Source organism: Papaver somniferum, chromosome 4 (genome assembly GCF_003573695.1).
Source record: "Papaver somniferum cultivar HN1 chromosome 4, ASM357369v1, whole genome shotgun sequence".
Taxonomy (NCBI): Eukaryota; Viridiplantae; Streptophyta; class Magnoliopsida; order Ranunculales; family Papaveraceae; genus Papaver; species Papaver somniferum.
The window spans coordinates 78696453-78708690 of NC_039361.1; the positions used below are offsets into that span (position 1 = coordinate 78696453).

The following is a 12238-nucleotide window of genomic DNA, read 5'->3' on the forward strand; positions in this document are numbered from 1 at the left end:
GTCTATACTGAGACCAGTTTCGCTAAGTATGTTATTACAAACATCGTTATCTGCACAAGAGAATGTACAGGGAAGATCTTTCAGAATTTTATCCTGAACCTGCTGAGGACCGGAGGAATAATGGTGCAAAGAAATTACTAATACTATCTCTTCGGAAGATCTTTCAGAATTTTACCAGAATTATCCTTAATCCAACTGATAGCATCAACCTTACAAATAGGAGCCATCAACTTTTGATGAGAGCAGTTAAATTTTCTTGCAAACATAAACACCAAAGTTATACTAATTAGAAGACTCTGAAGTACTTTTAAAGAGACCAAATCTAAGTCTTCCAGTATTTGTTTTATCAGTAATCTTGCAGATTTCAGTTTATCTTCTATATCTATGTCAAAACTAAGCGGAATCAGGTTTTATCTTCTACACAAGTATGTTTACGCTGAATTTGCTCAGCAACCAAATTCACTCATCCTGGAACACTCGTCTCAACCATATGTATAAGAGATCAACAGACTCGTAGGTTAGGTTCCTCCTCTGACAGTAATATTTGGAAACTACATACCTGATTTACAGAAGTCTAAGGCCAGTATTATTTTTATGAGTTCTGAGAAAAACATGGAATTCCACAAGGATCTCAACTCTACAATATTTCATCATTTCGACAAACACAATCTGCTGTTCTGCACTAGAAAAGGATTTGGTTAAAAGTGAATGCAATGAGTAATATTGTATTATATTAATTATCCATTACAAGTATAATAAGAAATTGGGAACCGATTCTTAGCCTTCCAGCTAAAACCTTGTCTGCAAAAGTGAAAGCGTCATTTTATGTTAATACATGTTGGCATCAGTTGTCAGGGCTTTTCTAGTCTTGAACCTTAAGCTACCTCAGCAGGAAAGAGCATTTAAAGATGACTTGTTTCTTACTTTTCATTCAGTTGCACCCATATCATCAACAGCATCATCGGTCGTGGACCCAAGTACAATTTCTTGTGCCTTACCAAGAGCAGACTCCTTTGCATCAACTGCATACAGGATTTTCTTAATCGCTGCTGAAACCTGCAAGCACAAAAATAATGAGAAAACTGAGATACATTTAGGAAAATGTCATGAATATGGTGTTCAAATAGAAATGAAACACGCGCCACAACCAAATTAGTAATATATCACAAACCGATTAAAAACGTAAATTTAAGACAAACTACATTACTTTTAGTTTCACCAGATCCCAAAGAGGAGCAACCTAATTATATACAACTTACCGGAAATATTAATATACAACTTACCGGAAGATGTTCCAGTTCAGGAGATTGACAAAGGATTTCAATATCTCTTAACTTTGCAAAGTAGAAGTCTCTTTCTTTCTCCAAGTGATCTACTGACAGCTTGAGATCCATAACCTGTACGTCAGAAGCATATAAGTATGACTACCATTGCACTCCAAAATTTTATATGGAAGAGCCAGGTCAAGCTGATCAGGCAATGTCTCTTACCTTAAGATACACTCTATTCCTGTAAGTCACATGCTTAAAGAGATGGTATCCACAAAATTGTAAAGAAAATATGGCATCAAGGCCAACCTCAGGGGTCAAACTCGAGCCCCAGTGCATGCATAGTTTGATAGTACAATCACAGCATATAAACATACAAGAGATAAAACTCAACTATAAAGACCAATATTTCCAGATCCAGTTAGATAAATTTCAGAATTTCTGGATGGAGCCATCGAAATGGTGGACCAGTATCATCCAAACACAGTTTCCTAATTCAATGCCACTAGGGATGAATGATTTAGCATCCTGAGTCACTCAAAGTTGGATCTTCAAGAGATCAAAATTTAACTATTTTGTTTTGCAAGCCAGCAAATTACAGAAAAAGAAATAAAGAATGTCTGGCTAATAGTAATAGTACCTGCCCAGACAGTGCCTGAATCTCACTATTGCAATCTGCCAGACCTGATGTTGGACATGTTTTCCCTTGTTTAGGTCCTAATTGCCAGAGTAAAGCAAGAGGAAATCAGATGAGAAGAGGAAAAGGTGCATAAGCATTCATAATAGAGAACACATAATCCTAAACCTTACCTGAAATTTTATTAAAGCCAGGTGCATCTCCTGAGATATGATGAGGTAGATTGTTAGATTGCAATGATTTTGAGGCTTTGGTAGATCCCTTTGGGTGACGTTCTTTTCCACCCTTGCACCTACGCTCCACTGGATTGTAGTTCCTAAAAAATAGGTAATAGTTAAAAGATAAGAGTAGAGAATATCAATTAAAAAGACATTGAGACAAGAGAAAGAAGAAGTTGCATACTCATTCATAATACCACCATTTACAGAATCACAGTAGCGTTTCAGCCATTGTAAGAACTCTAAGTTATCTAACGGTCGTCCTTTCACAAGCTTGGTAACTTCAATATGCTGTCACAAAACCAGTAAATAACTTGAGGAAGGGCAGAAAAAACAACAAGAATCTTCCTTCAAAAAAAAAGAAGGAAAGAAAACTGCAATACCAGAACTCATAAACAAATGCCAGTGGTCCAGTAGTATACCAACAGATTGTTCTGAGACCCGAATCACAGGTGAAGACCTATGCTGTTAATTCTTTATAGTTTATTTATGAGAACCATAAGTGACCATATAATGGAAATTGTTCACTCAGTTACTGTACTGGGTATAGATTTTGGAAGGAATGGCTAATCCTCCAGACAATAAAATAATGTCTAATCAGTCAGCCTGTACTTAAGCAATCTTGCTGTTTAAATGTAGATCCACGCCATGTGAAATGAAATTTGAGATTTTACAGGCAAATTAGTACACCTGAAGAAACAGAATTGAAGTTATATTACCTTTTCTATCTTTAACTTGTTAAAGACTTCTTGCAAAACCTTATAATTTTGAATCATGTCATATTCTGTCTTCGCGTCGAAGTTCACCTAAAAAATAAGCAGATTAACACAGACAGTGGATAGAACAGTCTAGAATAAAAGCAGAGACACTAACAGTCGATTATACCTTATGCATTGGGACAACTCCTGGATGTGTCATGTCCATCATTTGACACTGAACAGCACCAGAACAAGCCTAACCATAACATTTAGGATGAGAGTTAAAAGACCCTAAGTAATAACAATTGATGATAAAATCACATATGAATAACTTGTATTGGCACATAATCACATATGATAAGGAAAAGTTATAAATAACCACATCATGTGCAAGTGAGAGTAAAAGATGTATACCATCCCGTGATCTGGAAAAGAAGAGCAACAAAGATGGAAATTCGTGACACATCAGAATAACTACAGGCCATCTAGAGTTTGAAAGATTAAAGTGAATGGCTTGAAATTGTGCAAGTTTGTTTTTTCAAGATCTAAAGAATATAGTCTACGAAGATAGTATGCGCACTTCGTATAGACGTTTGCAAATTCATTTCTTAGTTTATGGTTCTTGTATGCTCTCTTTAACCCCCTCATCTGTTGGGGGGGAATAAAGATTGACCAAATGGGGAAGTAATGTAGTAAATGAAACTAACAACCACCACAATATCCATCCAACCTTAAATTCACTAAACAAGCTCGTTATGCACAGAGATTAGTCAAATTTCATTACCACTTAAAAGAATTACTGACTTTAGTCTACGTGCATTAGCCATGATCCCCAATGTGTTCTAATGTATAATGGAGCAAACTCGTAAACTATAAAACCCTAACTACAAACAGTAAACAACAGTTTACAGACAGTGATATATGAAAACAAACCAAGATCTACGCAGATATAAAACAAACACCAGTTACAATATAAATGCTATGGGTCCATCAAAACTACCCCAAGAACATGCATGAACCAAGAAATACACATTCACCCACAAACAAGCACTAAATGAAAGAAAAAAAAATAAAGAAATGGAGTTAGATTTAATTATGTGAATACTTAAATTTTATATTAAATTCCCCTAAAAATTGCACATTTCATGGACCAACTGAAGAAAATAGAAAACACCCCCACAATAAATAAATAAATCAAAAATCAAAACCTATGAAAATCACAAATTTGACAAACAAGTAAAGAAAAACATCGATTTGAAATGTACCTCTTCGACCCTAGAGAGATTTACTTGAAGAGTAGCATTAATCCAAGAAAGAATCTCATTCCTCCCAACAAAATAAGCACTATCCATCATTCCAATATTCGCCACCATCGCCATTTTAAGAAATTGCACAAACCTTGTTTTCCAAAGAATTACAAGAAAAAACAAGGTTTTTATGTGGAATCAAGAAAAGGGTTAAGGAAGTATGAGTGTATAAGAAACCCCCAAATCTCAAAAATTGGGTTATAAGATGAAAATGTTAAATTAAATGGGTAACATTCTAGGGTTTCGATGAGAATTAGAGACGGTGCAGAGGAGAGAGAGAGGAGAGGAAAGAGTTATAAGTAACCGAAAGGAGATGAAATGTGTGAAAATAAAGGTTCTGACGGAGGAGGAAGAGGGAGAATCCTAACTTTTGAATATTTATATTATACTCCTTTTGGCCCACGGCTGTGTGTATTAATTAACGGAAATGCTATTCACAGCTCCACTTAGAGCTCTATTCACATCTCAAACGCTAGGTGTTGCAAGAGTATTGGTTCATGACTTTCAGTCAGGATCTACCGCTGGATAAAAAGGTTCACTATTTTAGAGATGTGGGGTTTAGATGTCCTGAACTGTGAGTAGTGTGGTATTTTTGTGATGTGAATAGCACCACCGATTAATTAATTATTATTTATTTGTATTTAATAAAATAGTGGATATGAATTAAATTCGATATAGAAATTGTGTAGAGTGGAACTATGGGTAGCCGCCGGACACCCAGTGGGGATGTTTTTGTTGTGAAACTGATTAGAACCTTTATAAAATGGGTAGCCGGACACCCAGTGGGTCTTGCTCTCTTGCTTTCTCTACAATTTAGCATATCATCCGCCCACATGGCACCACCAGAAAAGCTACGGGTTTCTTTTTTAAGAAAGAAAATGCAATAAAATAAAATGATGTTGCGTTTTCGATTCTCAAAAGTTACACGGAACGACTTTTTAAATCTCATAATTTGAGAAACCTAAGGCCGGTTTGCACAATCATACGAGCAAACTAAAAACCAAAACCAAACTATAAAAACTTTGGTTTGGGAGCGTTCTAACACAACCGGTGTGAATCAAATTATAATCAAGTACGGATTTAATGTACGCCGGTAACTGAGCAAAAATATAATTTCCGTCTCACTGGTAGGTAGGGATGGCAGTTTCCCCATCCGAACCTATTTCCATGGATACCCGTCTCTATTGGGTAGGGTTTTTCCCACACAAACGGGGATGGGACCGGATACGGGTAATTCCTGAAATTAGTTATGCGGGGATGAGATTTAAGGTCACCACCCCGTACCCATCTCGTATCTTTCATATATAAGGTTTTGAATTTTATCAAAAAGTATTATCATAGATTTATTTATTATTTCGTTCAATATTCATAGAAATTTACGAATGATGCAATATTTCTGTAACTCACTCGTACAAATTATATTGTAGATGATCGATCTTAAAATATTAACTATATTTTCTTTTGGTCCATCTATATAATCAATCGCATTGGATCATAATCAAAATTGAGAAGAAAAGAAAACTTTGTACTTGATATAATTTATTTATTTTGCAATTTTGGTTTTATTGTGGATATGCTCGATTGCACTTGATGGATTGTGACAGAGCTATAAATATTTTCCGTAACTATGGAACACCATGGGAAACCCGTCCCCTATGGATATTTCTCATACCCGTCCCCGCCTAATTTTTATGGTACCAGACGAATGTAATAATTACGTCTCATATCAAACGATTGAATGTGGTGATCGCTCGTAAGACTGACGTAGATTAAAAGTTTGCCCCATTTGTTATATATGTTCAATTCCCCATACAAATGTTAATAATATGTTCGCCCCACATTGGGGCGGAGATTATACTCGCGCCGGATGGTGGGGCGGAATTAAATGTATTGGATGGATTTTAAATTTACACCTCATTTTCAAACGGTTATTACAGTTGCGTCCCATTTCAAACGGTTATTATACTTACGCCTGGTATCAGATGCATTTTTAATCTCCGCTCGACCAAATATAGTTTTACTCCGGTTTCAAACCAAATCTACTCTGGAATCCTAAAAAAACCACCATATTTAGTTTTGTTCCGTTCGATTGCGATTAGATTTTCAGCCAAATTTAGTTTTGGTCCATCTTTTACTCGTCCATTGTGGACGCTCTTATGGACCATAGCAAAAAATATTCATTCGTCATACCGAGTGGCTTGGCAAACAAGACATTTCACTATCGAAGATCGATCGTTAAACGGTTATGTAACGTCTATTTTTCTCTATTTCATTCCTATATATACGTCATTTTACTTCATCAAATTACTCACACCTATTTTTACATTTTTTTGATCTATTTCTTTACATGTATACTCAATTTTAAATTTCATTTTATAATCAATGGTGCATTTTGATGACGAGAAGTTAATTCATATCAATCGGTTAAAGTCACTACAAGAAATGCATCTTTAGACGTTGCAACAACTTGACGATGAGGAAGTTGAAGATAGAAAACTAAATAACACTATGATGCTCGTATATTCGGGTCAAATACCTAGAGTTCCAGAAACAAAAGAAGTATTCACAAGAAGAAATGTGTATTAAGGGAGGGCATGGTTCCACCAGAAGTTGATGCACCATTATTTTTTTTTCCCAATTGTGTGTTCTCTGATCAAGATTTCTAATGTTGATTTTGCAATGCCCCGGCACCTGGCGGTAAATATAATTAATGAGCTTTGTCGGGTAAAACATCAGGTAATTATCAGTTTGATACACTGAATATTAAAGATCATAGTCTTGATCAAAAATTTACTTCGGCTCAGAGGATTCTAGGTTAGGGAAAACCTGCGGATTCGAACGATGAGTACTTTCGTATGGACATAACAACTTCATTCAAGTATTTATCATTGTTATGCGAAGTAATAATTAATCGTTTGACCCAACGTATTTATGAAAGCCAGTCGGGGAAGATGTTAGGGAAATACTAAAGATGGATAAGAAAATGAGATTCCCTGGAATGCTAGATATTCTTGAATGTATGCGTTGGTATGGCAGGGATGCCCTACTTATTGGGCCGGTCAATGTAAGAGTCATTACCCAAAATCAATCGTTATCCTTGAAGCTGCTTCTTCTTATGATTGTTGTATATGGCACGTTTTTTTGGTCTTTCGGACTCACAAAATGATATTAATGCTTTGAACAAATCCCCTTTGTTTGAAGGTTTAAAGTATGGAAGTTGTCCCTAGGTCCATTTCGCAATCAACAGACATCAATACATTCATTGGTGTTATCTTGCGGATGGAAACTATCCAAAATGGTCAAACTTGGTCCAACGTTACCGTTAGCCCCCTGCTGGTGAATTAGACTGTTCATATCGGCATTTTAACACTAAGAAAATGGCATTGAGGAAAGATGTGGAGTGGTCTTTGGAACTCTAAAGCGGAAGTTCACTATGATTTGTGGGCCATATCGTGATTTAAGTGCTCGTGAATGCACAAGACTATGCTCACTTCACTTGCATAATTCTTCATAACAGTAATTCAGGAAACCCATTGTAATAAGGAGCGAACTAACTGTGAGATGAAGACTTGAGGCCTAAAATTCAACCAGAAAGAGGCCTGCCTGCAAGGAACTTCGTGCAAATGACTAATTACATTTAGAACATAAACTTTTGTGACAGGTTAAGAGAATATCTGAGAGTTAAACTTTTGATAGAGTTTGGAAGAGTCGACAGACGTAATTTTTAAGTCGAATTTAATATTTACCTAGCTTGACTTTAGAGGGAGTAAAAGCTTTTGTTATTCAAATGTCAACAATGTCATTTACTTTTTGAATATATGCAGGTTATTGTGCTGTTGAAACTTGGAATCAAGCGTATGAAGAATAAGTTATTTTGTAATTCGCTTATCTCCATATGTAATAGAGTTTTGTCACTATAATTGATAAAGGGGGAGATTGTTAAAGCATATATTGGTTGAACCCACCAAGCGTTGGTATGTCAAGTTTGGTTTTCATATTTTAGTATCAAAACTCATCTAGAGTCGCTTGATTAAATACAGAGTCAACTTCGTTTAGGATAGACTAGAAAGTCTAGGAATGTTGAGATGTACAAGTATTACTCCGAAGACCTGAAGAATGTGAAGAAGTAACGACTACAAATAGGACATCATCCTTTCATTTGAAGTTAGTAATAGTGACTTGACTTGTTTTCATTCCTAACGTATCTATTAAGTCGTATTATATTGAAAACATAACATACAAAGCTGTATATATATAATACTTTAGTGGTTATACTTGGTCATATCATTATTATCAAAGTGTCAAGGAACTTATTAAATTACGAAGTATAAACGCTTATCTTTTGGAACTTCATAAATACGACATCAACATAATATTTGTATTTAGTTACTTGACTATGAGTAAGATATAGGTATGACTTCACCCTAGGAAACAATGTTATATAACATTTGTTCAAAAGAAGTATATCTATGAACTTGTTTCATAATCTAAAGGAAATCATGATTGGTCAGGTTCTTTATTGAATATCTTTTGAATGACCAATATAAGATGACAAAGGTAGAACCTATCTTAACTTGTTGAGATTCGAGGTATAACCGGTCATAGGCTATATTGTGTAGCATGTTTTAATCGCTTACAAGCTACTTTTTTAAGCATGGTGTAACCAATCACAAGCTAACTCGGGAAGTAAGGTGTAACCGATCACAAGCTACTTCTGGGAAGCAAGGTGTAACCGGTCACAACCTAGTTTTGGAAGCATGGTACAACCAATCACAACTTACATTGTGAATTTGATACAACCGATCCCAATGAGCAAAACTGAGTTTCCAATATTCACAAATCTCTTTACGTTTTGTGTGAATCTTGGAATTAGGGCTTGCTGAGAAACTTCTAGATGTCGACATATTTGAACATGTACATAACTCTTATCATTAATTGTTCAAAGATATTCCTTGATACCCAAGGTGATCTCGTATCAAAAAATTGAAAAGCATCTAATTATGATTTTCATAATATATGTTTTAATTACCAGCAATTAAAGCGTATCATCTGGAAAATATTATTAGTTAATGTGCTAGACTAAGAATATAAGTTTTATAAGAGAGTTTTCGGAAATATGGTTTGGTAATTAATTGGAAATAGGAAAACCGAAATTAGGTACTTTAATGTTAATATCTTAAGAATGTTTCCGGTTTTGGAATTCCCTTGTTGTCCAAACAACCTTGTTTATAAATACTTGATTTTGCATTTCTTGCAAACTATCCTAAGATCCAGGAAAACTTCATTCTTGTTGTTTCTGGTGGAGCCATCTATCCGGAGAGAAAAGTACCCTAATTAGGCGAAATCTCTCACGACCGCTCGTTTAAAAACTTCTGTGTGGATCAAGAAGCTCTACGAGTACCATTGGTGGGAAACTAGATAATTGCATTGTTATTTAGTTTTCGATTATTGATTTGATTGACTAATGCACCTAGTTTGTTTATTCTTGAGAACATTTGCTTCTGATATAAGGCTCACTCAAACTAGATCAAAGTATCTACGAGATCTTTAGAACCATTTTCGGATCTAAAGACATCTTGTGAAAATCCATTGTTAACAGACTCCGTTTTGTGTGTGATAGATCACAAGAGGATTCAAGTTTTGTTGTGCGGGTTATTATTAAAGACAAACGAATATTTGAAGACGAAAAAGATTTCTTATTAGTTTTTGTATCTCGTGAATTATGTGCACAAACCTTGATCGGCTGGGATCCAACTAAAATCATGTTTATCTTTGATATACTTGGTTGTCTAGCTGCGTGAGATCGGCATCGCTTTATAATTTCTCTTAGAGGTCTCTATTGATTGATTGCAAATCTAGAAATTGTTTATTTCGGTAATCAAAGTTTAGGTTGATCTAACCAGACAAAGGAGTTTATTAGTTTAAACAGAAGAGCCTTTGTCAACAACTCAAACAATATTTGTATAGCAAATATTGATCAGAGTGGTTACCAAACAGATTCTTCCTTTGTTGTTTGGAATACGATCCAAAGGACTTGATATTCATGTGCGTGACTCTAAAAGTCGAAGGCGCGTGGATACTGAGAAAACTAAGTAGATAGGGGTGGTCTACTTGGTCTCAAATATACAAAGCTGGTATTAAATTTTGTATAACGGCTTAATTCCGAGAGTATTCAAAACTGGACTAGGTCCCTGCGTTTTTCTGCATTTGTGGTTTCCTCATTAACAAAATCTTGTTGTGTCATTTACTTTGTTTTCCGCATTATAATTGTTATTGTAATTAAGTAAATTACACACGTACGTTAATACGAATTACTTGACATTGGGCCTAATAGTCAATCGGTTATTACCGTATTTATTTTCAAGTAAATATCTTGTTGTCATATTATTTCGGCCTCGTTCATAAACAATCACACAAGGTATAAAATTTAAGTTGTATTATCTCGACTCTGTCCATAGACGATCACTTAAGAAACCGGACTTATAGGTTGATATTTAAAAGATTGTGGTGTATTTGGGTACCCTCCTATTTTCAATTTATATTAGAGCAGGAAAACACGAAAAGATCTAACAATCTTTGTTTGGTGTGATCCACCCTATAAGAATGAATTTGAATTCACATGAATTGATTTCAGTTAATGTACCGCCAAGATTTAACGAAACAAACTATCTGTGGTGGAAATTTGCCATGAAATTTTTTCTTTAATCACGCGACTTTAATACTTGGTTATTATTCGTTGATGGATATAATCGTCCGAAAATAGAAGGATTGGAAATAGAGTTTAAAAACTTAGTTGATTATACAAGTGAAGAAAAGGCTTTTACAAAGCAGAATTTCGATAGTCTGAATGCTATTATACATGTTGTAATCTGAGATCTACAAAATCATGTATCCAGATGCCAAACTTCAAAGGAATCTTGGGATAATCTTCAGATCGTATTCGAAGTTAATACATCAGAAAAGGAATCTAGGCTTCAAACCCTCACTACTGATTGGGAAAACCTTCGTATGGATGACAACGATACTTTGAAAAGTTCCATGTTAAACTCTCTGAGATAGTTAATGTCTCTTTCTCTCTTGGAAAGATTATTTCTGAAAAGGATATAGTATGCGAAATTCTCAAATCATTGCCATCTAGATACGAATCTAAGAAACATGCAATCGTATAAGCAAATGATCTTTCAATTCTCTCAGAGCATACTTGTTGAAAAGTTAAAGATCTTTGATCACGAATCTCAATTTGTTCAAGCTAAAGGAATTGCTTTCAAATATGAAAAATTTATAAAAGCTCATGTGGTGAAAAATAGATTGTTAGATGATTCTGATGAACTGATTGCAGAAGAGTCAGACGATGATGTTGAATTAACATTGTCACTGATTGATAGATAGTTTCGAGATCTCTTAAAGAAAAGAAATACTTCTCGACCTCATGATCGTGTTCCAATCAAGAACAGAAAAGATCAAGAAGAAGATAATGAATATCAACCTCATTGCTTCAAATGTAAAGTTTTTGGTCATTTGGTTAAAGATTGTCCTATTCTAAGGAAATACACTTGAAGCAAAGCATTATCTGTAACTCTAGATGAGACCTCAGATTCATACAATTCCGAAGAAGAGGAAACAACTAATATTATACTAATTGTTAATTTGATTCCCTCGTATACCAATAATGATTTAACCATTTTAAAAATGGATACGTCTTCCAGTGTTGATAATCCAACTAATGGTACAAGAAAATATAACACAAAGTGCAAAACTGTCTCAAAACCAAGAATTGCTAAGACACCCTTGCACAATTCCAACCAATATCCAGAAACTTCGATGTATTTAGGTAATAAGAGAAGATATATGAATTATACTTCACTAGATAAAGAATATTTTGTATGTTCTAAATCCCATGATGAGAGAAAATCCCATACTAATACTACCTAATCGGTATTAGATTGCATCCTCATTTTATATGCCATTTGTGTGTGAGAAAGCAAATTAAGACACTTATGTGTAGATTATGTGAATGAAATCTAGTAATTGAAAATATTTTAAAAATATTCATACTTATAGGAATATTATATTTTCGGTAGTATGAAAAATATCTCTCAAGATTTATAAA

At 34.7% G+C, this 12238-nt stretch overlaps 1 protein-coding gene across 3 annotated transcripts; it reads right to left on the minus strand.

The window, feature by feature from the left end:
• Positions 1-575: 575 nt before the first annotated feature.
• LOC113275978 (microtubule-associated protein RP/EB family member 1A-like) lies at positions 576-4462 on the minus strand. Of its 3 annotated transcripts, none has more exons than XM_026525573.1 (9): positions 4087-4462; positions 3009-3077; positions 2843-2929; positions 2308-2414; positions 2079-2221; positions 1909-1985; positions 1284-1397; positions 925-1056; positions 576-677 (listed from the first exon to the last, which is right to left on the minus strand). In XM_026525573.1, the coding sequence occupies exons 1-8, from the start codon at positions 4198-4200 to the stop codon at positions 928-930; spliced, it is 840 nt and encodes a 279-aa protein (XP_026381358.1). In that variant the 5' UTR covers positions 4201-4462; the 3' UTR covers positions 576-677; positions 925-927. The 3 variants fall into 3 exon arrangements, with proteins under 3 accessions (XP_026381358.1, XP_026381357.1, XP_026381359.1); XM_026525574.1 differs by lacking the exon at positions 576-677 and adding an exon at positions 699-801; XM_026525572.1 differs by lacking the exon at positions 576-677 and having other exon boundaries at positions 694-1056.
• Between the last annotated feature and the right edge of the window lie 7776 nt (positions 4463-12238).